Here is a 27615-nt window from a genome sequence, read left to right on the forward strand (position 1 = left end):
GGTATCATTTTATGGTTGTTAAATTGTGCCATCTTACTTGTGTGGTTTTTGCTTGCAGCCCATATATATATATAGGTATAAATACCACAACAGCTTGTTTCAACTACTGACTTCGAAATTTTATATAATCTTTATAGGAGTGATAGTTGTGACATACATTGGCCACATTTTCTGAACTTTGTCAGGTAAAAAAAAATCTCCAAAGCATTCTTGTCATGAAATATGGCGATATACTCAAAACTGGTCAATTGATAAATAATTTTTGGGAAAAAAAAAACAGCAGAAATTTTAAACCATCCTTTTACTAGGGTTTACTTTTAATTTGAAATAAAAAAAAGAACTATTTGTATGTTTTAATTTGCATTGAGTTTCGTTGCAATACTTTTGTTTAAGGACTTTGATCCACAAGCACTCCAAGATGATATACGCAAATTGAAGCTTATTGTAAAAGCTCATGAACGTCGAATCAAAACGTTAGAGGATAAAGTTGCTCAGTTTGAAGCAAATACATCGGAGGAGGACGAAGGCGAACAAGCGTAGAAAAAAAAAATGTACTTGTAAATATTTATTTTAGAACATTGTGCATCATCGTTGTAACACAAGCTTATATATAAATGATATTTCAAGGCATGGCATAATTGCAGAGTACATACTTAATGTTCTTTTTATATATGGAACTGAGCATGAAATAGCAGTGTGATGTTGTTAAAATTTTTACGCAGATTTGTTCAGTTTGTAAGCTTGAAATGTACTATGTTTATTTTCGGTAAATGAACGCTATAAGATCATATTAAAAATCTTGGACAGTTTTTTCTTTGTAGAAACGTACACCATTTCGTCATTTATGTGTATTAGCTTGATAGTTTGCTTCATAAAAAGGAATTTCCAATCAGGCTTAAATCTCGGGCAAGGTGTATGTTCACCGTGTTGATTTACTAAGGTCATTTGTGCCATAGCCCTGATTCATGCATGAAAATTGTCAGTTACTTGTGGAGGAAGGTTAATATTGGCAAAGAATCTAGTAATGCTCGCTAGTTAGTTTTTGAACTGCCATAAATAATTGAAATACTGTTAAGAAACAGCATTAAACCCAACAAAACATGAGCTTTATTTGCTAAAAGGCTCTTAAATGTTTAGAATCTAAGTATTAGTTAAGGGTAAAGTCAAGATGATACATTTTATGATTACTTTACATCTCAAGGAAAGGATATCATTCCATAAACCAACAGGGAATCGTAATTATAAAATCATGAACATAATTCATCCTCAAAGATTATACCCGATCTTTTCTGTGGAATGAAGTCTTTGGAAGCCAAAAAAAAAAGAAACCAATTGGGTCTAAATACTGTATTTTTTAATCCAGTAAAATGTTATATATATCTTTATATTGTATATATGTATAAAGCTTGGAAGATGATGCGCAATGTTCATATTTGCATATTTAACCCAGCCTTCTTTTGTAGTGGTGTGGCCCAGCATCTCACAGTGTTTTTATTTTGTTTGGTTTTGTTGCATGTAGATTTTGCTCTCAGCTAACATCCACTAACAGTCATACTCATAGTAGAACATTTTATTCTTGATATGTTTAAACGAATCCCAAGATATAAGTATGGTTGCATTGTTATACTTCTGTTGGTACACGTATTTTCTTTATTTTTAAGCATCTTCATAGCATTACATTTTCCAGACAATATATCAAGCCGTTCATATTTACTCTTAAAATATAAGGCTGAAGTCTTAAATGTTTTACATTAATGTGTAGCGACTACACAATTTAATTTATCTATCGTACAAATGTTAGCCAAGACCTATTATTAAGTATAAGCGTTTTTGTACATGTACATATATGGATATGAGTTTGAATTCACAACCTCTTTGATGAGATTTTACTGAGGTTGAGATTTCAAGATATTTATGCGTGTATATGTTTATGCATGCATATGATTACACATGTATATATTGACACGCATAAATTTAGCAATATGCATCTACTGAAGTTGGTCAGAAAACATTTAGTACTCATATATCCACACATTTAAAAGTTCAAATTTAGGTTTGATAAGTACATTTTGAATGTTTATTGTGACCCAATATTTAATTCCTTAATACTATAACTGAATCAGAGAGAGTAAGTTGAATACTTCATCAGGAAAACAAACACCAAGTTTTATATTCAATTATGATTATGACTGTTAGTACATGTATTTTAATTAATCAGCAGGTGGCAGATAGATTGATGATAACAAATTAACCTATTGCTTGGTCTACAGCACCTGCTTCACAAGAAATATTTATCCAGGTTTTTGTTTGTTTCATTTTCTATTCTCCTTTAAATGAACTTGTTCATAGAGTTTTATATGACATGTTAAACTTCAAATCTACATCAAGCAGCTAGTCAAGGGAGCAACACAATTTGGCTGTTTAAGGTAGGTGGCTGTTTAAGACAGGTGGCTGTTTAAGGCAGGTGGCTGGTTAAGACAAGGTAAAATTAGAACAAAAAGTTAATTTGGGAAGTTTACTGACTGGCTGTATAAGGCAAGTGACTGTTTAATACAGGTAGCCACAAAGGCGTGTTCTTACATTCAAAAACAAAAGTAAAAAGTAAATATTTGTAAAAGAAGAATGTTGAGCAGTTCTTGCAGGCTGATCATGGTCTGCACTGTTAGCAGTTCAGTCAGTAAATTTTCAGTGAACACCCCTGCCAGAATTGAATGATGGAGCACTCCATTTTAGAATTTTAGCAGGGTAGAGGTTAAGGAGAATGTAATTTCATGTTTTCTCTACCTGAGATAATAACTAGAATTGTGTAGCAGCTGCTGTATGTATATATATATATATCACTGCATTTGACCTTCTTATAGCACACAACCAGTTTACACAGCATTGCATATAATCAGATAAAAAATGTCAATATCTGATGCTTTTGTTAGAAATTTCTATATCTGTTATACAGGAACAATTAAAAAGCATGAAAACATTTTAGATATACTATATTTGCCCATATACTTACCCCTTGGGATTTCTGTGAGAATCTTTTAAGTGTTTTGAATGGCAGGATAAACTATACTTATTGTGATTTTGAGCTGCTATGAATTAAGGAAATTTTCCAGTGTGTAAATCCAGGAGATAATCCCAATAAAAATATAAATTCCTATTCATTTAATCTTCAGAAGTAAAATCCATTAATTCATACATACCTGTCAAGTCCTACTGTTTCGCCATGAGTCACACTCATTTTGCACTGTCTTGCCCAGTCTATATAATTTCTCATGCATTTTTAGCTCACCTGAGCATGAAGTGCTCAAGGTGAGCTTTTGTGATCGCCCTGTGTCCGTTGTCGTCCTTCTGTTCGTCCGTCGTCATCAATTTGACTGTTAACACTCTAGAGGTCACAATTGTGACCCAATCTTAATGAAACTTGGCCAGAATGTTAATCTTGATGATCCATAGGTCAAGTTCAAATCTGGGTCAGATGGGGTCAAAAACTAGGTCACCAGGTTAAATCAAATGAAAAGCTTGTTAACACTCTAGAGGTCACAATTTTGGCCCAATCTTAATGAAACTTGGTCAGAATGTTGCCCTCAATAAAATCTTGGACGAGTTCGATATTGGGTCATCTGGGATCAAAAACTAGGTCACCAGGTCAAATCAAAGGAAAAGCTTGTTAACACTGTAGAGGTCACATTTATGACTATATCTTCATGAAACTTGGTCAGAATGTTAATCTTGATGAGCTCAAGGTCCAGTTTGAATCTTGGTCATGTAGGTTCAAAAACTAGGTCACCAGGTCAAATCAAAGCAAAAGCTAGTTAACATGCTAGAGGCCACATTTATGACCATATCTAAATGAAACTTGGTCAGAATGTTAATCTTGATGATCCATAGGTCAAGTTCAAATCTGGGTCAGGTGGGATCAAAAACTAGGTCACCAGGTTAAATCAAAGGAAAAGCTTGTTAACACTCTAGAGGTCACAATTTTGGCCCAGTCTTAATGAAACTTGGTCAGAATGTTACCCTCAATAAAATCTTGGACGGGTTTGATATTTGGTCATCTGGGGTCAAAAACTAGGTCACCAGGTCAAATCAAAGGAAAAGCTTGTTAACACTGTAGTGGCCACATTTATGACCATATCTTGATAAAACTTGGTCAGAGTGTTAACCTTGATGATCTATAAGTCAAGTTTAAATTTGGGTCAGGTGGGGGTCAAAAACTAGGTCACCGGGTCAAATCAAAGGAAAAGCTTGTTAACACTCTAGAGGCCACATTTATGACTGTATCTTCATGAAACTTAATCAGAATGTTAATCTTGATGATCTTTAGGTCAAGTTTGAATCTTGGTCATGTGGGGTCAAAAACTAGGTCACCGGGTCAAATCAAAGGAAAAGCTAGTTAACACTTTAGAGGCTACATTTATGACCATATCTTAATAAAACTTGGTCAGAATGTTGATCTTGATGATCTTTAGGTCAGCAGGTCAGGTGATTAGTTGAAACAAAATGAACAAACATAAAAATAAGAAAATTATTTTTATCCCCCGCCAATGAAATCGGGAGGGGGGTATTGAAATGGCGTTGTCTGTCCGTCCGTCCGCAGCCATTTCTCAGTAACTAGCAGGTAGAATTTCATGAAACTTAAAATAAACATGAACCAACATTCTGCGATGATGCCTGTCAAGTTTTTTTTTTTGATTGGTCAATTTTCCTTAGAGTTATTGCCCTTTATTTACTGAAAAATGCCCAAGAATGTCCGTCCACAGCCATTTCTCAGTAACTAGCTGGTAGAATTTCATGAGATTTGAAATAAAGATGAACCAACATACTGTGTTGATGCCCTTCAAGTTTTTTTAGCTCACCTGTCACAAAGTGACAAGGTGAGCTTTTGTGATCGCGTTGTGTCCGTCGTCCGTCCGTAAACTTTTGCTTGTGACCTCTCTAGAGGTCACATTTTTCATGGGATCTTTATGAAAGTTGGTCAGAATGTTCATCTTGATGATATCTAGGTCAAGTTCGAAACTGGGTCACGTGCCTTTAAAAACTAGGTCAGTAGGTCTAAAAATAGAAAAACCTTGTGACCTCTCTAGAGGCCATATATTTCACAAGATCTTCATGAAAATTGGTCAGCATGTTCACCTTGATGATATCTAGGTCAAGTTCGAAACTGGGTCATGTGCCATCAAAAACTAGGTCAGTAGGTCTAAAAATAGAAAAACCTTGTGACCTCTCTAGAGGCCATATATTTCACAAGATCTTCATGAAAATTGGTCAGAACGTTCACCTTGATGATATCTAGGTCAAGTTCGAAACTGGGTCACATGCCTTCAAAAACTAGGTCAGTAGGTCAAATAATAGAAAAACCTTGTGACTTCTCTAAAGGCCACATTTTTCATGGGATCTTTATGAAAGTTGGTCAGAATGTTCACCTTGATGATATCTAGGTCAAGTTCGAAACTGGGTCACGTGCAATCAAAAACTAGGTCAGTAGGTCTAAAAATAGAAAAACCTTGTGACCTCTCTAGAGGCCATATATTTCACAAGATCTTCATGAAAATTGGTCAAAAGGTTCACCTTGATGATATCTAGGTCAAGTTCGAAACTGGGTCATGTGCCATCAAAAACTAGGTCAGTAGGTCAAATAATAGAAAAACCTTGTGACCTCTCTAGAGGCCATATTTTTCATGGGATCTGTATGAAAGTTGGTCTGAATGTTCATCTTGATGATATCTAGGTCAAGTTTGAAACTGGGTCACATGCGGACAAAAACTAGGTCAGTAGGTCAAATAATAGGAAAACCATGTGACCTCTCTAGAGGCCATATATTTCATGAGATCTTCATGAAAACTGGTCAGAATGTTCACCTTGATGATATCTAGGTCAAGTTCGAAAATGGGTCAAGTGCCGTCAAAAACTAGGTCAGTAGGTCAAATAATAGAAAAACCTTGTGACCTCTCTAGAGGCCATATTTTTCATGGGATCTGTATGAAAGTTGGTCAGAATGTTCATCTTGATGATATCTAGGTCAAGTTTGAAAGTGGGTCACATGCCATCAAAAACTAGGTCAGTAGGTCAAATAATAGAAAAACGTTGTGACCTCTCTAGAGGCCATATTTTTCATGGGATCTGTATGAAAGTTGGTCTGAATGTTCATCTTGATGATATCTAGGTCAAGTTCGAAACAGGGTCATGTGCGGTCAAAAACTAGGTCAGTAGGTTTAAAAATAGAAAAACCTTGTGACCTCTCTAGAGGCCATACTTGTGAATGGTTCTCCATAAAAATTGGTCAGAATGTTCATCTTGATGATATCTAGGTCAAGTTGGAAAGTGGGTCTCATGCCGTCAAAAGTAGGTCAGTAGGTCAAATAATGAAAAAATGTTGTGACCTCTCTAGAGGCCATATTTTTCATGGGATCTGTATGAAAGTTGGTCTGAATGTTTATCTTGATGATATATAGGTCAAATTTGAAACTGGGTCAACTGCGATCAAAAACAAGGCCAGTAGGTCTTGAAATAGAAAAACCTTGTGACCTTTCTAAAGGCCATACCCTTGAATGGATCTTCATGAAAATTGGTCAGAATGTTCACCTTGATGATATCTAGGTCAAGACTGAAACTGGGTCATGTGCCTTAAAAAACTAGGTCAGTAGGTCAAATAATAAAAAAACCTTGTGACCTCTCTAGAGGCCATATTTTTCATGGGATCTGTATGAAAGTTCGTCTGAATGTTCATCTTGATGATATCTAGGTCAGGTTTGAAACTGGGTCAACTGCGGTCAAAAACTAGGTCAGTAGGTCTAAAATTAGAAAAATCTTTTGACCTCTCTAGAGGCCATATTTTTCAATGGATCTTCATGAAAATTGATCTGAATGTTCACCTTGATGATATCTAGGTCAGTTTCGAAACTGGGTCACGTGCGGTCAAAAACTAGGCCAGTAGGTATAAAAATAGAAAAACCTTGTGACCTCTCTAGAGGCCATATTTTTCATGAGATCTTCATGAAAATTAGTGAGAATGTTCACCGTGATATCTAGGTAAAGTTGAAAACAGGTCACGTACCTTTGGAAACTAGGTCAATAGGTCAAATAATAGAAAAACCTTGTGACCTCTCTAGAGACCATATTTTTCAATGGATCTTCATGAAAATTGGTCAGAATTTTTATTTTGATAATATCAAGGTGAGCGATTCAGGACCATCATGGTCCTCTTGTTTTTGATTGGTCCATCTCTCTTAGAGTTATTGCCCCTGATTTAATGAAAAATGCCCAAAAATGTCTGTCTGCAGCCATTTCTCAGTAACTATCATATAGAATTTCATAACACTTGAAATAAACATGAACTAGCATACTGCGCTGATGCCCGTCAATTTTCTTTTTTTTAGCTCACCTGTCACAAAGTGACAAGGTGAGCTTTTGTGATCGCGCGGTGTCCGTCGTCCGTCCGTCCGTCCATGCGTCCGTCCGTAAACTTTTGCTTGTGACCACTCTAGAGGTCACATTTTTCATGGGATCTTTATGAAAGTTGGTCAGAATGTTCATCTTGATGATATCTAGGTCAAGTTCGAAACTGGGTCACGTGCCATCAAAAACTAGGTCAGTAGGTCTAAAAATAGAAAAACCTTGTGGCCTCTCTAGAGGCCATATATTTTACAAGATCTTCCTGAAAATTGGTCAGAATGTTCACCTTGATGATATCTAGGTCAAGTTCGAAACTGGGTCACGTGCCATCAAAAACTAGGTCAGTAGGTCTAAAAATAGAAAAACCTTGTGACCTCTCTAGAGGCCATATATTTTACAAGATCTTCATGAAAATTGGTCAGAACGTTCACCTTGATGATATCTAGGTCAAGTTCGAAACTGGGTCACGTGCCTTCAAAAACTAGGTCAGTAGGTCAAATAATAGAAAAACCGTTGTGACCTCTCTAAAGGCCATATTTTTCATGGGATCTGTATGAAAGTTGGTCTGAATGTTCATCTTGATGATATCTAGGTCAAGTTTGAAACTGGGTCACGTGCGGTCAAAAACTAGGTCAGTAGATCTAAAAATAGAAAAACCTTGTGACCTCTCTAGAGGCCATATATTTCATGAGATCTTCATGAAAATTGGTCAGAATGTTCACCTTGATGATATCTAGGTCAAGTTCGAAAGTGGGTCACATGCCTTCAAAAACTAGGTCAGTAGGTCAAATAACAGAAAAACCTTGTGACCTCTCTAGAGGCCATATTTTTCATGGGATCTGTATGAAAGTTGGTCTGAATGTTCATCTTGATGATATCTAGGTCAAGTTCGAAAATGGGTCAAGTGCCATCAAAAACTAGGTCAGTAGGTCAAATAATAGAAAAACCTTGTGACCTCTCTAAAGGCCATATTTTTCATGGGATCTGTATGAAAGTTGGTCTGAATGTTCATCTTGATGATATCTAGGTCAAGTTCGAAACAGGGTCATGTGCGGTCAAAAACTATGTCAGTAGGTCTAAAAATAGAAAAACCTTGTGACCTCTCTAGAGGCCATACTTGTGAATGGATCTCCATAAAAATTGGTCAGAATGTTCACCTTGATGATATCTAGGTCAAGTTTGAAACTGGGTCACGTGCCATAAAAAACTAGGTCAGTAGGTCAAATAATAAAAAAACCTTGTGACCTCTCTAGAGGCCATACTTATCATGGGATCTGTATGAAAGTTGGTCTGAATGTTCATCTTGATGATATCTAGGTCAAGTTTGAAACTGGGTCAACTGCGGTCAAAAACTAGGTCAGTAGGTCTAAAATTATTAAAATCTTTTGACCTCTCTAGAGGCCATATTTTTCAATGGATCTTCATGAAAATTGATCTGAATGTTCACCTTGATGATATCTAGTTCAATTTCGAAACTGGGTCACGTGCTGTCAAAAACTAGGCCAGTAGGTATAAAAATAGAAAAACCTTGTAACCTCTCTAGAGGCCATATTTTTCATGAGATCTTCATGAAAATTAGTGAGAATGTTCACCTTGATGATATCTAGGTTAAGTTCAAAACAGGGTCACGTACCTTTGAAAACTAGGTCAATAGGTCAGATAATAGCAAAACCTTGTGACCTCTCTAGAGACCATATTTTTCAATAGATCTTCATGAAAATTGGTCAGAATTTTTATCTTGATAATATCTCGGTCAAGTTCAAAACTGGGTCACATGAGCTCAAAAACTAGGTCACTATGTCAAATAATAGAAAAAACGACGTCATACTCAAAACTGGGTCATGTGGGAAGAGGTGAGCGATTCAGGACCATCATGGTCCTCTTGTTTGGATTCAGTTTCCCTTAGAGTTATTGCCCTTTAATTGTTAAAAAATCCACAGATTTGTATATAAGAAACCAACCAATTGGTAGAATTTCATCAAATTTCCATGAACATTTATTATAAACATTTGAAGTTGTTAACAACACCTGGTCACCACTTTGCCTCCCCACCACCACCCAAAAAAAAAAAAGATCATTCCTTTTTATTTATTTTTTTTAAATCTTCCATGAATATTTTATCAACATGCAAAGTTGTACCATTGCCCCACCTCACTCTCCACTCAGTCCACCATCCCGATCATGCATCCGCCCCGCACCCGCACCCCCAACCCACCCCACTCTTTTTTTTTTAGCTCACCTGAGCACAAAGTGCTCAGGGTGAGGTATTGTGATCGCTCACCGTCCGGCGTCCGTCCGTCCGTCCGTCCGTTGTACGTCCGTCCACACTTTCCTTTAAACAACATCTCCTCCTAAACCAACAGGCCAATTTTGATGAAACTTCACAGGGATGTTCCTTGGATGGCCCCCTTTCAAAATTGTTCAAAGAATTGAATTCCATGCAGAACACTGGTTGCCATGGCAACCGAAAGGAAAAACTTTAAAAATCTTCTTCTCAAAAACCAGAAGCCCTAGAGCTTAGATATTTGGTGTGAAGCATTGCCTAGTGGACCTCTACCAAGTTTGTTCAAATCATGACCCCAGGGTCAAAATTGACCCCGCCCCAGGGGTCACTTGATTTTACATAAGAAAATCTTAAAAAATCTTCTTCTCAAAAACCAGAAGCCTTAGAGCTTAGATATTTGACATGTAGCATTGCCTAGTGGACCTCTACTAAAATTGTTCAAGTCATGACCCCGGGGTCAAAATTGACCCCGCCCCAGGGGTCACTTGATTTTACATAGGAAAATCTTCAAAAAATTTCTAAAAATAAACCAGAAGGCCTAGAGCTTAGATATTTCACATGTAGCATTGCCTAGTGGACCTCTACAAAATTTGTTCAAATCATGGCCCCCGGGGTCAAAATTGACCCCGCCCCAGGGGTCACTTGATTTTACATAGGAAAATATTTAAAAAATCTTCTTCTCAGAAACCAGAAGCCCTAGAGCTTAGATATTTGACATGTAGCATTGCCTATTGGACCTCTACTAAAGTTGTTCAAATTATGACCTGGGGGTCAAAATTGACCCCGCCCTAGGGGTCACTTGACTTTACATAGGAAAATCTTCAAAAGTTTTCTAAAAATAAACCAGAAGGCCTAGAGCTTAGATATTTCACATGTAGCATTGCCTAGTGGACCTCTACAAAATTTGTTCATATCATGACCCCCTGGGTCAAAATTGACCCAGCCCCAGGGGTCACTTGATTTTACATAGGAAAATCTTCAAAAATTTTCTAAAAATAAACTAGAAGGCCTAGAGACTAGATATTTGACATGTAGCATTGCCTAGTGGACCTCTACAAAATTTGTTCAAACCTTGTCCCCGGGGTCAAAATTGACTCCGCCCTAGGGGTCACTTGATTTTACATAGGAAAATCTTAAAAAAAAATTCTAAAAATAAACCAGAAGGCCTAGATTTTAGATATTTGACATGTAGCATTGCCTATTAGACTTTTACAAAGTTTATTCAAATCATGACCCCTGGGGTCAAATTGACCCTGCCCCATGGGGTTACTTGATTGTACATAGAAAAATCTTCAAAATTTTCTAAAAATAAACCAGAAGAGCTTAGATATTTGACATGTAGCATTGCCTAGTGGACCTCTACAAAAAGTTTTCAAATCTTGTTTTTAAAGTTACTTAAAGAAAATTTCAACTATATTTTCTCATAATTCTTTTGATTGATTTCTATTATGATCTTTTGACCTTGAAGACTTGTCCTTAAGTGCAATGATAACAGGTGAGCGATATAGGGCCATCATGGCCCTCTTGTTTCATTAATTTTCCATCCATATTTATAATCAACATGTAAAGTTTTGTACCCTCACCTGGTCAACCCCACTGCCTTCCCACCCCCACCAAAATAAAGCATTCATTTTCTGTTAAAATCATTTTGACTAATGAAATTATTTGCTTCTTAGTAACATCCTTAACTTTTTGCAGAATACATTTTTTGCCATTCCTCACCACAAGCCCTTTCGGCAGGGGATACCAATTCATCGAATTTGCTTGTTAGATGTTGGTTTCATTTGAATATTAGTTTTTTCTGACCTAATGTTATCACAAAAGCCGGTACAGGTGTAAGTGAATAAATTGTTACCTGGTGTTAATGTAAACATGGCATTGTCTGCTAGTCAATGACCAGGACTTTTTTCCAGCAGAGTTACTAAGAGTAAAATTGTTGAATCCCACTGATGAAGAAATCTCTCTGGAATGCACTAAAAACAAACTGGAATCGACAAATTTTAAGGGAGAGGATGTCCCTTTTACTCCCCCCCTTACTTCTCACTCATAACTATCAGATCCATGACGGGTATGATTTGTATCCCTACAGATGTAGCTATTTTTGCCAGAACCACTCAGTTTTATACTCTACCAAATTAAATTTATTTGACATTGTTAGTCACATAGAGGAACTAATAATTATTGCTAGGGAAAGACATTCATGATGATTTTTGTAAAAGCAGATTTTACCACTTGTCCTTACAAAAGGTAGATCATTAACTGTTTTTGGTATACTACATGTATCAGATGTGTTATTTATGAAACATAGTCTATATACAGAGCCCGCCCGCTTAGCTCAGTAGGTAAGAGCGTTGGTCTACGGATCGCGGGGTCGCGAGTTCGATCCTCAGGCGGGGCGTATGTTCTCAGTGACTATTTGATAAACGACATTGTGTCTGAAATCATTAGTCCTCCACCTCTGATCATTCATGTGGGGAAGTTGGCAGTTACTTGCGGAGAACAGGTTTGTACTGGTACAGAACCCAGGAACACTGGTTAGGTTAACTGCCCGCCGTTACATGACTGAAATACTGTTGAAAAACGGCGTTAAACCCAAAACAAAACAAAAACATAGTCTATATACAAGAGCTTATATGTACAAGGATCCACCTTAACATGCCATAACACACAACTTTCTAATATAATTACCCTGTAAACTTTGAATTTTTTCATGGTTTTCAGGACCATCACATTTGCTAATCTTGCTTTAAATTAGCACTTCTCTAAATTTGTAAATAATTCCCAAAAATTGTTTCAAAGGGTCAAAAGTGTTTCTAGTTCACAAGTTCGTGTATTGCAGTGCTTAGGAAGGTCAAATGTTTGATACTAATAATGGTGTGGCTTTTACTAATATTTTGTAGTAACATTTGTTTTCTGTTTATTTGTGTTTTGTATTAGTATGTATATGTAAATCATCAATAGGCTGATTTGAGCCACACCATGAGAAAACCAACATACCACAGGATCCATGATGTTCGCTAACAGTTTCTCTAATTGCAAAAGGCTTTGAAAGCGAACAGCATGGATCCTGACCAGACTGCGCGGATGCGCAGGCTGGTCTGAATCCATGCTGGTCGCAAATGCACTGTGTTGGTTTTCTCATGGTGCGGCTGATTTATATTTTTTGGGTTTGAAGCATCAGTAATGACAAATGGAAATGATTTTCCACATTGATTATCAATTTTTTTTTATCTCTACGCTACCTGTATGAAGGTAACTACTGATAGTACAATGTAGGGATGTCAATGAATATTCGATTACATGAATATTCAATACTGTTTCACTATTTGAATATGACTACTGATCATCTTTAAAAAATGTACTTTATATGGCCATGTTCTTGATATGTCAGGATCTGTTGAAACAAGAGAATATAGTTGATACAGGAGTGATTTGATTAAGCAGGTTACACATGTTTTTTAGCCAAAAGTAGATTAATTCCAATTATTATACTATTGGCCTTATATGAAAGTTTTTGATACATTTTCAGATGCCAAGATATACTTTTATACAAAACTTACCTAAAACATGTACTTAATTGTTCAGTTTTCCAATGTAATGAGAATTTAATAATAGGGAGACTGAATGCAGGAAGAATATATTGTTATTAATAATGACAGTGGGTGCGTTATAAATGTATTGATCGTAACTGTGAAGAGAATAAAACATGAGAAAAGTGGCAAAAGTTGTCATGATGGTGAAAAGGTATCTGATTAATAAAGGAATTTGTCTATACAAGGAAAAGGAGGATGGGTCTTAGGTGTATAATGAATGTAATTTAGCATGATAAAATAAATGTGATAGGAACAAGAGGTGATTTACTGGTAGTTTATCATGTTTTTGATGACTACTGAAGTTGGGCTTCTCAGATGAAGAATCACGATTTTGTTGTGTAGAGAAATAAAAAAGATCTGTTCGTAAGGGATATTTTTTTGTTACAATCCCTATCACCATAAGCACACAGACACTTTATCACAAACACACACACCAGATGGTTAGATCTTGTCATGGAGTCAACAGAACCCACTCTACCAAACAGTTTAGACCAGATTGTTATGTATTTTCAATGTTTTTAAAGATAAACATAAAATGTTTTATAAATGTTGTTTGTTCTTTTTTTATGGATTCTTTGGCAATTGAAAGTGTATTAAGCATGTGTGGGAGTATTTTGAGAAAGGATGTACATTTGGCTATATGTGGTTGGCTGTAATGACATTTATGACGTGTGCTGGTTGCCGCTATGTGCTTTAATTTAACATCGTGTAGAATCATAATTCTGAAACACATTCCATTGTTATTTTCTGAGTGTATTCCTAAATGCCATTTTAAATGTATGTGAAAACCTTGTGAACTGATGTCAATTATTTTTCGTGTTATTCCCAATGTCTACGATTTAATGGAACAACCCTCGTGTAGTGAACTTTAAGGTAGTTCTGCACATAGAATAAAGCCTAGATTCGGCGTACAGAAATGAAAATCATTTTATGAATTAATGACAACCTGTGAGTTAATTATCTAAATGGCAATGTTACTTTATTTCTGAAGTCAAAATATGATGTGAAAACATATGACACGTTAAATATTTCAAAATAATGTCATAAAATTAGCGTGAAATGTCCAGTTCACTTAAATCATGGTCAAATATCTCAAAAATAAGCACACAGACCTATACATTTTATTTCACCAAATTATAGACCATGTGTTTATTTATACAACTGTGAGAAGTTTCATCAAAATCTACAATGTGGAAAAAATTCTATTCGCGAACATGTTCTGAAAGTTATGATTTTCCCATAGACTCCAATTGTGAAATATTGCATGATGTCCAAATTTTTCAATTCAGTCTAGCAAAAAGTCAAGCACACGACCCTATCATTTTTATTAGCTCACCTGAGCCAAAGGCTCATGGTGAGCTTCTGTGTCCGCTCAATGTCCGTAGTGCGTACGTCAACATTTTCTAAAAAAATCTTCTTCTTGAAAACCACTGAGCAGAATTACACCAAACTTCACAGGAATGATCCTTGGGTGGCCCCCTTTCAAAATTGTTCAAAGAATTGAATTCCATGCAGAACTCTGGTTGCCATGGCAACCAAAAGGAAAAACTTTAAAAATCATCTTGTCCAAAACCGAAAGGCATCGAGCCTTGATACTTGGCATGTGACATCATCTTATGGTCCTCTATCAAAATTATTCAAATTATGCCCCTGGGGTGAAAAGTGGCCCCTCCCCGGAGGTCACAAGTTTTACATAGACTTATATAGGAAAAACCTTTAAAAGTCTTCTTGTCTAAAACCACAAGACCTAGGCCTTTGATATTTAGTATGTTGCATTACCTTGTGGTCCTCTACCAAAATTGTTCAACTTATGCCCCTGGGATGAAAAGAGGCCCAGCCCCAGGGGTCTCAAGTTTTATATAGACTTATAGAGGAAAAAACTTAAAAAATCTTCTTGCCTTAAACTGCAAGGCCTAGCCTATTGATATTTGGTATGTTGCATTGCCTTATGGTCCTCTACTAAAATTGTTCAAATTATGCCCCTGGGGTGAAAATAGGCCCTGCCCTGGGGGGTCCCAAATTTAACAGAGACTTATATAGGGGAAAAAAATCTTCTTGTCCGAAAGTTCAAGGCCTAGGCTTTTGATATTTTGGTATGTGCATTGCCTAGTGGATCTCTAACAAGATTGTTCAAATTATGCCCCTGGGGTGAAGAGGCCCTGCCCTGGGGGTCAATTGTTATATTAGTTATATAGGAATAAATACTTAAAAAATTATCAGATCATATTTCCTAGACTGTTTAATTATAATGACCTGATGATCCCAAGTGATTAGGGGTCACTTGACCATGACCGTGACCTACTGACCTACTTTCTTGTTTTTTAAGATACAGCTTTGAAATTTTGATGACATGTACAGTTTTGCTCACCAGTCTTAAAACTGACTTTCAGTGACCATGCATGAATGTGACCTACTGACCTACTTTCTAATGTTTTAGCATCAGTTTGGCATTTTAAACATGTGGCTCATATTACTCAGGTGAGCGATTCAGGGTAATCATGACCCTCTTGTTTACTGAATATTCTATGTATATTCTGAAGTTTCGAAAAATCAGAGTTTAATTAAATTCTACATTGTAGAAAAAAGTTTGATCCAAACATGCAGAATTACCTTAAGAAGAATTCATGACAGTATTCCATTAAGTCCTAGATATATAGCTCTTAAAAACTTAGAATTCTGTTGATTTTCCATCATCATATTTCATATATCACATATGAATTAGCAATAAACAGATTTAATTTTCTCATTGCCAGATGAGATTTATATAATATTACATGCTACCACATGACATCTAAGAAATTTGCATTGCTCTTCACTCTAACAAAATTATATCACAGATAGAAAATAATTTTCATCACATGTTTTTAGTTTCTCTCTCTGTCTCTCTCTCTGCTTCTATGGATCACAAGTTGATGAGTTAGATCCCTCAGCAAGGCTTATGTTCTCAGTGATAATTTGATAAAAGACATTCTGTCTGGTCATTTTGTCCTCCAAATCTGCTTCATTGGAGAAGTTGGCAGTGACTTTTGTAGAACACTGGTTAGGTTTACTGCCTGCCATTGCATTTAAACTGAAGTACTGTTAAGAAATGGTGGTGAATGCAAAACAAACTCTCTTTCTCATCCCTCCCAACCCCCTCACGTCTCTAATTTCTCACATGTATTGTTATGTTGTAAGACGTGTATTACATGTTTATGATTAAATAATAACAGTGTTTGGAACAAAATTTTAACCTTTAGCCTGCTGGTGGCAAGTGACTCTGCCTTTGCGACCAGTGTAGACCAAGATCAGCCTGCACATCCATGCATTCTGATTTTGGTCTGCACTGTTTGCTGTTCAGTCAGTAAACTTTAAGTGAACACCCCTTTGAATAATAAGTGGTACTGCCCAAATTGCATGACAGATCAGTCCATTTTAGAAATTTAGCAGGGTAGTTTTAAAATGATTTCACACAGATGATCCTGGAGTGATCTGTGCCAAGATTGTTAAGATTAGGTATTCTTGTTTGTCAAAAAACATGGACACCAGAAGGCCATGAAAATTTTCCCCCACTTGTACATAGTGTAACTTTTAAAAATCTTCTTGCCAGAAACTGAAGGCGCAATTTCAAAATGGCTTTACACATACACTGTTTGGATGACCAAGATAGGTCTGATCATTCCAGTCTGTCAAAAAGCTACCAGAGCTAGAAAAAGAAAATTCTAAACAACATCTCCTCCTTCTGGTCAAATTTCAAGATGATTTCACAGAAATATTCCTTCCAAGACCCTGTACTAAGACTGTTAGTGCTATTATGATTTGTCAAAAAAACATGTCTGCCACTGCTGAAAATAGAAATTTTCGGAAATGTTCCGTGTGTAATCTTCTACAAAAGTTGTTTAAAGCCTTTCTGATTCATCAAAAAAGAACCCGGCTGCCTGGGATGAGTTTAACTTTCCTTCTATGATGTATTGTAAACTTTGAAAATCTTTCCGTCTTTATTTTCAGGCCAGTTTTCAAAGTAATTAGGCATTTTACCTGTCTGAGCTGTGACACTCTGATGAGTAATATAGGGTGATCTTGGCCTACTTGTATTACTTTAATATTGTTCCACTATTTCTTGTATATTTTTCCTGTGTGAGATATGAGTGGAGGATGAAGGAATTTCAAATTTTGAATTAAATGTGTTAATATGTCCTTTCTCAAAAGAAATAATTTTAAATAGACTTTCTGTTAGCTTGGCAAGCAGTGGACATGCATAGGTGTGCTTAAAAAACTTTGTATTTTCATCGTCTAAAAATTTGCTATTGGGCATGGTTTGATAGAATGTTTCAAATTTAAATGGTTGGTGCATGATTGGATGATGCAGCATTATTCGTTATTTCTGATGATGCAATAACATTTTTATACGCCTGTCTCTGAATGAGCGGGGCGTATTATGTGAACACCCGAGGCGGTCGGCGTCTAAGTCGAACAGTTTTCATCCAACCTTCACCAAACTTGGTGACAATGTTTGTGGGCATAATATCTCGGCCAAGTTCGATAACCACCCAAATCGCCCTAGGCACTCTTGGATTATGGCCCTTGAATTACTTGAAAAACTGCCAATTTAGCCTTGTCCACCCTCTAAGTTGAACAGTTTTCATCTGATCTTCACCAAACTTGGTGACAATGTTTTTGGGCATAATATCTCAGCCAAATTTGATAACCACCCAAATCACCCCAGGCACTCTTGGATTATGGCCCTTGAATTAATCTAAAAACTGAATTTAGCCTTGTCCGCTGTCTAAGTTGAACAGTGTTCGTCTGATCTTCACCAAACTTGCTGACAATGTTTGTGGCCATAATATCTCGACCAAATTTGATAACCACCCGAATCGCCCCAGGCGTTCTTGGATTACTCTAAATCTGCAAAATTTGCCTTGTCTATTCCAACAGTTTGGATCCGATGGTCAGTTTCATCCCACATGGTACCTCACAAATACCTTAATTCCTTCTTACCACCTTTTTTGGGGGGTTAACAAGGCATACAACATCAACATTATTACCTTTATGATACGTAACTGAATATTTAGATGAGCGTATTTTGTGACAGTCTGGCACTCTTGTTTCATAATGGTGGTACTTAGCTCTTGCAGATGTTTTCTGATGAAATTTTTTTTCCATGTATAGTATAGAATCTACAGGTTCCTTTTTTAATTTTCTCATTCTGTGTATGTGTGTTTTTTTAAGCATGTATACAGTCTGTGAAATAAAGGTTGTTTTACAATCATTTAGTTAAATGTATTCATAGACTGTAAAATTCCCTAATAGTCTGTTTATATTTAGTTTCAAATTTTAAACACCTAGCTAATTCAGGTAGTAAAAAGTTTTTTTGAAAAAAGAAAATACAGGATCAGTACTGGATGATTCCTTGAATTTCCAGAGTTATTACAGGAAAACTGTGATGCAGTACTGCGGTAGCTCATTTTAAATAAAGAAGGACTTTTGAAAGTGCTGTATTTAACTGTCAAAATTCCGTAATAAAAATGAAATAGAAATTTCCTTTTTTTTTTTTTTTTTTTTTTATATGTCAGTGTCTTTATAAAAGCACCACATCGTATATTATAAATACAAAAATGCTAAATTTCTAATTTTTTCCACTTTTTTTTTTTTTTTTTAACAGGACTTTGACCCAGAGAAACTGCTGAAAGACGTATCTGACCTAAAAGCCGTTATTAAACAACAAGACAAGAAGATTGCCGCTCTAGAAGCGAGGGTTAAAGAATTCGAAGGAACGGGTGAAGAAGAAGTAAAGGAAGAGGATTGATTGAAAGACCAAACTTTTTAACATTTACGGAACAAAAAAGCATGTTTCAAAACTGCTGCATATATATGTGTATATTTTGTGTAGTAAACAATTTATATGTATGGACTTAATCTGTCAATCTTTGAAAAATGACGGCTTAGAATGTATATGTAGGTGCTTTCAACAATTATTTAGTAGGTAAATTATGCAAAAGAAGCAAAATTTTGTGTATATATGGTAATGATTTGTCATTAGAACTGTGTAATCCATGGGCATATTGTCTACGATAATTTTTCTAACACGTTGTACATCATAGTACATATTGCATGAAATGTTATATTACAGTCATATTTACATGTATTTTGTCATTTCATCACCATAGCTACAAATTATTGTAACTTTATATACATAGATATTTAGATACAAAGGTTTGAATTTATGTGATGATTTTGCGATACATTTGCCATAATTTATCATGAATGTAAGCATATGTTTTTTTCATGACATTAATTTTTTGTTGTTAGAAAATCATTGAAAATCTGTTCAAAATTTAATGTATGTAGAATGGTAAGTTACTCTGTAACATGTTTCAGACTAATAAAATTACTTTATGAAAAAAAAAAGTTACAGAAAACGTTATCAATATGTTTCTCATAGCTGCCAGGATGTTTTTTTTTATTCTAGGTATTAAAATGAAAGGAAAGATAGAAATTCAAGATTGAAAATGTATTTGAAAATAATAAAAGAATTACCTAGAAAAGATTGACCTTTCCAAAATGTAACATCTCTATATTAATTCCAGAATACTTTTTACTCTTAAATTAGATAAAATTGCAATGTGGTCAAGGGATCAAATAATTGAAAAGTGGTTAGATAAATTGAAAAGGAGGTAAAGTGGTCACAGAAATTGGAAAATAGATCAGAAAGTTTGGAAAAGAGGTCAGATAAATTGGAAAAGAGGTCAAATAAATCAGAAAAGAGGTCAAATAAATTAGAAAAAGAGGTCAGATAAATTGGAAAGTGGTCAAATAAGGCTACAATAAGGAAATAAAATTTTTAAAAGTTTGTAAAAATATAATTGTTATAATACGTATTCATGTTGCCAAGAAAATACTCAAAAGTATTATTCAACTGTTGATTGAATCTTTGTTGTTTTTATCATGTTGCTCTATACTGTTTTATTAATTCTATAGTCAGGTCATACTTACATAATCATAATACTCCGTCAGAAGTCAAATTTTCCAGGATAGAGTACTAATGTTTTACAATAGAGTGTTGTTTTGTATTTCTGCAGTTGATACTGAAACTTTAAATGTAAATAGCTCCAATAATTATTGCTGTAAAAAATTATTGGGTGTTTTAATTAAATCTCATGTCCGTTGTTAACCCTTAGCCTGCTGGTGGCAAATGATTCTGCCTTTGCGACCAGTGCAGACCAAGATCAGCCTGCACATCCGTGCAGTCTGATCATGGTCTGCACTGTTCGCTTTTCAGTCAGTAATTTTTCAGTGAACACCCCTTTGAATAATAAGTGGTATGGCCCAAATTGAATGATGGACCGGTCCATTTTAGATATTTAGCAGGGTAAGGGTTAAATGAATATAGACTGTGTAGAACAAATACTGTAATATTGATGGATACCCAGTTGGCTTTCTGTCTCCCAATTGAAAAAAAAAGTAATTAAGAGAAAATAACATTTGATTTTAGATGGCGCTCAGTAAATCACTGTTAAGAATGTCTTGCATTTATTTATAATTTCTATACAAATCATATAGATATAGGAACTAAATGTATTAATAATTGAAGAATTCGAAACCTGGTTGTCATGGCAATAGGAGAAACTTACTGATAATATTTTCCGGAAAGAAATAATGAACATTGTAAAACCCACAGGTTTCTTTGAATTAAAAGGTCAGAAAAAGACATCTGTTTTCATACTTTTGAAAAGAAAAATTATATCTTACTATCATGTTTTTATGTTCTGTCTGTATTAATTTTGAGATACATAGAGGATACTTGTCGTTTTGTTGTAAGATCGAAATATCTCACTGAATGAACATCAAAAACAATATTATTATGAGCTACATAGCATGTTAGCCAAACTTATTTTCTTCTCATTAAATGTCTTTTTCAATGGTTTTGATCAAATTTTACTAAGTAATTAATATTTGTAATGAAAAATTGCCATTGTTGGAGCATTGTAATAAAAATATATTTTATGCAAATTTTCTATTAAACAATCTAGATATAGTATTTATTATGTTTTCTGAACAACACCTCTGATGTTCTCTTTAAACAGGTTGCACTTGACCCTTACCATGCTGGACACAACTGGTTCTGCCTTTGCGACCAGTGTAGATCATGATCAACCTGCACATTCGTGCAATCTCATCATGATCTGCACTAGTCGCCATTCAGTCAGTATCTTTTTGAATGCACCCCTTTTCACAGTTAATAGTACTGTCCAATTTAAAAGATGGAAAAGTTCATTATAGAAATTTAGCAGGGTAAGGGTTAAAAAACAAGATTCCTATCAGGACAAACTAACAGTTTTCAGTAGATAGATCGAGATCAGTCAGTAATTAGCCACCTTATTCTCTATATGTATCATATTATTAAAACACATCATATTCTGTAATAAAAAAAAAAGGTGTATAATAATATGAGCCGTGCCATGAGAAAACCAACATAGTGGGTATGCGACCAGCATGGATCCAGACCAGCCTGCGCATCCGCGCAGTCTGGTCAGGCTCCATGCTGTTCGCTTTTAAAGCCTATTGGAATTGGAGAAACTGTTAGCGAACAGCATGGATCCAGACCAGACTGCGCGGATGCGCAGGCTGGTCTGGATCCATGCTGGTCGCATACCCACTATGTTGGTTTTCTCATGGCATGGCTCAATTATTATATTTTATCCTGTGGATGTTACCAAGGTGATGAGACTGTGTACTTTAAGATGGTTGAAATATTAGTACATTATACAGGAAATGCAGAAAAATCTGACTGAATGGACAGTTTGAACAAAAAAATTTTTTTTGGTAATTATGGTCCAATAACTGTGCTGAATGTAAGTGTAAATTGTCATGTAATTGCTTTTATTTTCATGTATTTTTCATGCTTTATTTATTGATATATATTCTTTTACTTATATTATGTTGCATGTTTTTGTAGTGCTAACATTTTTTTTCTTCCTTTTTTGTTTTGGGTGATCATTACACCTGCATTGTTTTATTATAACCCAGCAAAAAGAGTACACATTTAGTCGTGAGAATTTGTCATATGAAAAACTGGTCATTGCAAAAAAACATACTGCACAAAGTACATATATTTCAATTGTTTTATACATGTGCGTGACATTTTTTTTCCAAGTTCAGTCTATTGCAGAGTAATGTGCCCTTAGGTTTAAACCAATTTCCTCCAATAATATCATGTTACGTAGGTATTAATCACATTCAGTGAAGCTCTAGTTTTGTTTGGTTCATTACAGAAGAGCTTGTCATAAGAAGTATAATATGCGGCATAACATACAGTATGTATGCTCACAGAGTCGTTTTGCTTTCATTAATTACCTCCCTTTAATTAGACTGGCCAGCAAGTGGTAGCCCTTTCAATGGTCAAAAGAAAACATTTTTTATAAATTTTTAACCAGACTAAAATAATGTTTAAATATGTATTTGTTAAGCTATTTTATCAAATACGACCTCTTTAAAATGCAGGTAAGGGGAGATAATAAACTTGAGAAGAGGTGTTGAGCAAAGATGAAATTATTTTGCATAATCAATATGCTGGTCATAAGTTAGAAAGATGTTTTTACAGGTATTTGCTAAAAATATTCAAAGATAAATATCACTTTAGTCAAACTCTGTACTGTGAAACTGAGACATGACAGACGTCACACACGCCATGTATTGATGAATTTTTTCTCGCATTGTATTCAAATTAATCAAAACTGCCGCACCTTTAGTTCACATAGTTCATTTTCAGCAGTGTGGTGCCAAAATAGTCTTGTATTATGAGGTAGGCATATTTTAGCACAGAGCTGAAAAAAATGTAGTTTAAAATACCAGTAGTTCATTTTAAGTCTAGGTGCAAAAATAATGTATAAAGAAACAGCTACAGTGTTTTTGTGTCGAGGCAAGTTTAATTTTTTTTGTATGTTTTTTTTGTTGTTGTTTTGTTCATCTTCAGCCTTGAATGTTAATCATGTATCGTATATTTAATGAGCATTCCAAGTGCTTATATAATGTGATGCATTGTTTCAATTATTGCTGATATTACTTGTAGTTGTTGGGTAATTAAGTTGTTTGCAAAGTAGTTTGACTTGTATTGATAACATGCAATTAGCTCATGTTATGCACAGAGAATGATTTTGTTCTGTAAGTTTGCTTTTGATATTTCTGCACAGTGTTAAACAAGACTGGAATAGTGACTTTGATATTTACAATAGTACTGACTTTTTATCATGTTTAACTTGGCCTAAAGGGAGCTATGATCATGTGGATAAAGATGTTAACTGCTCAGATGGAAGGTTATGTGTTCAATTTCCACAGGGATGTTGTACAACTTGTCTCCGAAGACTTTAGTCGTGAAGCCTATTTTGGAGACCGGTCCCAAACTTTCATTGCATGATTGGATGGTTTTCAGCTCAATTTTGAAACTAGCCAACGGTTAATGCTTCAGTTTAAGACTTTGGAAATGGATTTGTCAAAGTTTCGACAAAAGTGATTTAAAAAGGTTTCAAGATCTCTATAAAGAAGCTACTGGCCTTAGCTCATACCATTATACTGACTTTATATATCTTTCATTTTTGAAGAAAGATTGCAGCTTGTATGAATCACCTTTGAGTTCACTTTGTGAAAAGAAACAAGTCTTTAAGTCTATAAAACCAAGTGTTTGAGACCAGTTCAGAAATGCTGTCTTACCATTGGTACTTTTCAAAACTGTTAAGAAACACCCAGTCAGATTCAACATGCAGATTAAGCAGGGGGACTCCTTATCCACTAGATTACTGTGATCCTGAAACTCTTAAAATATTCTTAACTTCAAAGTTCTAAAACTGAGTTTGGACACCAGTCTTGGAATGCAGCCTTGCCATTGGTCAGTTTCTAAGTTGTATTCCAAAATAACCAATCGGGTGCTGGTTTTTTGAGACTGGTCTTCAAACTTTTGTTTTGTAACCTTGTAACCTTATTTAAGAAGGGATGTACAGTCTGCTGACAGACACTGATGCAATGTGCAATCATATTGTTAATGTATTTTTGTATATTAAACATTAAAACTGTACTCGCATATAAGCTTCTACAATTATAATGACTCTTGCTTTTCTAATGGAAAAAAAAACATCGTATGATTCTTTTACAGAGGGGTTTTTATTTAGTAATTTGATTTGCCATGTTAGTTGATAACGAGATAAAGGCTAGTAATTTCAAGGCCTGTATTAGCTTATGTTCGCATAATTGGACTGAAAAAATGCAGAAAATGCAAGAATACCTTTCGCGATAGAGGTATTTCTAACAACTGAGCTGAATATGGGTCTTAAAATGACGTTAGATTTGCTATTAGTATTAAAGCCAGTAATTGCTTTTGAAGAATTTAAATGTAAAAGTGTATAATCATGATAATAAAGAGGATGTCTTTCCAGAATTTTTAAAAGAAGTTCTCATTGTTGATCTATTTAACAATATTCCCAAACTTTATTATAAATATACGACACCAATTTCATAAAAAAAACTATTAACATTTTCGGTTATGAAATTATGGGTATATAGACCTTTGTAGTCATTTTAAAAAAAAAAATATTTTTGAGCAGTTTATTTGCTCCCAAGGATGTGTTCGCTATGAATTCGAACAATTTCTATTACTAAAACTCAGTTTCCTTGCTTTACAAAACTTGCTTATACTGAAAATTCTGGGACGAAATTAACCTCTAGCTTTGTGAAAAACTGATTTCATTTTATTGGAATGATACTTAAAAGAACTAAGTCATTATTGAGTGAGTAAATCCACCGATTACATTGTATTCTTACATACTTTTCTGTCATGCTAAAGCAATAAAACATTACTTTTACATAGAAATGTGTTTTATCGTCTGTTTGTCCATGTCGTCTGCTGTATCCAGATATGTGCAATAATGTCTATGTTTTGAAAATATTTTCTTCCGACACTGAGGGCACGATATCAACATAATTTCGCCTTATTGTTCCTTGTATGAACATACAAAATTCCTTTAAATCAGAATGTTCATTAACAAACGGGCTAGTATTCCCTAATACGGTAATACGGGAAATTTTGAAAATCAGTGAGACCGCTTACGGGTACAGTAATATTCCATGGGGGTACAAGATAGGCATATATATTATGATTTGCCCTAAAACATGGCTGCCAGGGAGTATGGGCTGTATGGAAAAAAAAATGAAAATCTCCACAGAAACCGTAGGCCGATTCCGACTGCTAAATTTCTAAGAATGCTTTGAAACTTCATTACTGACAAATTATATGTTATGGAAACACATGAGAATTACTTTTCAATTCAGAATTGAAAAGCGTTTGTAACGGGGTACTGGATGTAAACTGCCTTAACCCTTAGCTTGCTGGCGGCGATTGATTTTGCCTTTGCGACCAGTGCAGACCAAGATCAGCCTGCACATCCGTGCAGGCTGATCATGGTCTGCACTGTTCGCTATTCAGTTAGTAAATTTTCAGTGAACACCCCTTCGAATAATAAATGGTATTGCCCAAACTGAATGATGGAACAGTCCATTTTAGAAATTTAGCAGGCTAAGGGTTAATTATATTTAACGATCGTTCAGCAAGAACGTATTGCTAAGGCCGCCCGAGTTCAATTACCGACGCAAGCACGTTTTTTATGCCCCCGGCATCTACTGGTATGGGAGGCATATAGTGATTGTCCTGTCCGTACGAGGTTAACCACGTGGGACCGTTTCGTCTAGCATCAATACCGCTTACAAGAATGAATTGATACTAATGCAGATGTAACCTATGACCATTCCTCATCTTTAGACATCACCTGATCTCAGTTTGACCTTGACCTCATTTTGGACTTAGGTTGCTATATATATGGGCCATCTCTTGGTTAACCAAATGGGACCGTTTCGTCTAGCATCAATACCGCTTACAAGAATGAATTGATACTAATACAGATGTAACCCGAGACCATTCCTCATCTTCAAACATCACCTGACCTCAGTTTGACCTTGGCCTTGACCTCATTTTGGACTTCGGTTGCTTTATATGGGTCAACTCTTGGTTAACCAAATGGGACCGTTTCGTCTAACATCAATACCGCTTATAAGAATGAATTGATACTAATACAAATGTAACCTGTGATCATTCCTCATCTTCAAACATCACCTGACCTCAGTTTGACCTTGACCTCGTTTTGGACTTAGGTTGCTGTGTATCGACAAGGATACCACCGGGGCCATCAAGCGTTTATTGAACGCAGCTCCTTGTTTTTTCTTGATTTTGCATTTTTAAGATAGTTTAGAAACAAAACCTCATGTTCTGATATTCACAATATGACCAAACATCAATTTATTTTTAAAAAAGTTATTTTTAGTCAAAATCTGGAGGTCAGTGTCTTTAAAATACAATAAACTAAAGACAGCTTTTCCTTCATCACCTGGTCCGATTTTGAAATTGATTAAAAGAAATGTTGGAGTACCCCCACTAAGGTAATCCAATTTTTTATCCGTCAAACGGAACAGCCGCGAAAGCTAAATGAGAAATATCTTCAAGTGACATGTTTTCGAAATTATTTAACAGAAATATTTCATTGAAACGCTCCTCCAATCCAAATCAGAATTGTTCAAATTCGTTTGTCAGAAAACATTACAAACTGACCTAAGATAATGAAAAAATCTTGAAAGGTCTAGGTATTACTGCGTTTTCCACCCCTACGGATTGCCAAATGTTTGTACGGATTTATAGGGATATTATGTTTTACCTAGGTTTATCCCTTACCCTGCTAATTTTCTATAATGAACTTGTCCATCCTCCAATTTTGACAGTACCATTCACTGTTAAAAGGGGTGCTTACCAAAAGGATACTGACTGAATGGCGAACAGTGCAGATCATGATCAGACTGCACGGATCATGATCTACACAGGTCGCAAAGGCAGAATCAATCGTGTCCAGCATGATAAGGGTTATAGTAACTTCCAAAACGTATTGCCCGGTCTGGGTCACAGTAACAAAGCGTCTCAGAGTCACACTTCCATTTACTAGTTGTTTGCCACGATTCGCTACGTTTTACCACGATTCAGCACTTTTTAATAGGTTGAGTCGAAAACCAAAAAACGTAGCGTAGCTACTCGTAATATGAAAGGTACCAAGTAAAGCCTAAAACCCCAGTCACACATACGGCGTCCGTATTTATCCGTGCCTGAGCCGTACCTCAAAGTAGTAATCCATATCAATCCGTACCTGCAAGTGAATACGTTTTGACCAAGTGTTGGTTCCTCCAATTTTTGAACATGCGCAAAAGTTTGAGCGATCCGTAGCCATTTGAGCGTGACTTTAGTCCAACTTGGTTGAAACTTACTCATCCGTAGTTAAACGT

The 27615-nt window shown here is 35.5% G+C and overlaps 1 protein-coding gene across 2 annotated transcripts in view; it reads left to right on the forward strand.

The window, feature by feature from the left end:
- LOC123534726 (coronin-6-like) overlaps nt 1-25108 on the forward strand; it is a 54439-nt gene extending 29331 nt beyond the window's left edge. The window contains exons 11-12 of one of the 2 annotated variants that reach the window (XM_045317117.2): nt 394-551; nt 18911-19048. In XM_045317117.2, the coding sequence (XP_045173052.1) occupies nt 394-540 (147 nt within the window). In that variant the 3' untranslated portion in view covers nt 541-551; nt 18911-19048. Of the gene's footprint in view, nt 1-393; nt 552-18910 lie in introns of both variants that reach the window. The other variant, XM_045317118.2, reaches the window with a different exon arrangement.
- The last annotated feature ends 2507 nt before the right edge of the window (nt 25109-27615 follow it).

This window comes from Mercenaria mercenaria, chromosome 12 (assembly GCF_021730395.1).
Source record: "Mercenaria mercenaria strain notata chromosome 12, MADL_Memer_1, whole genome shotgun sequence".
NCBI classification, from domain to species: Eukaryota; Metazoa; Mollusca; class Bivalvia; order Venerida; family Veneridae; genus Mercenaria; species Mercenaria mercenaria.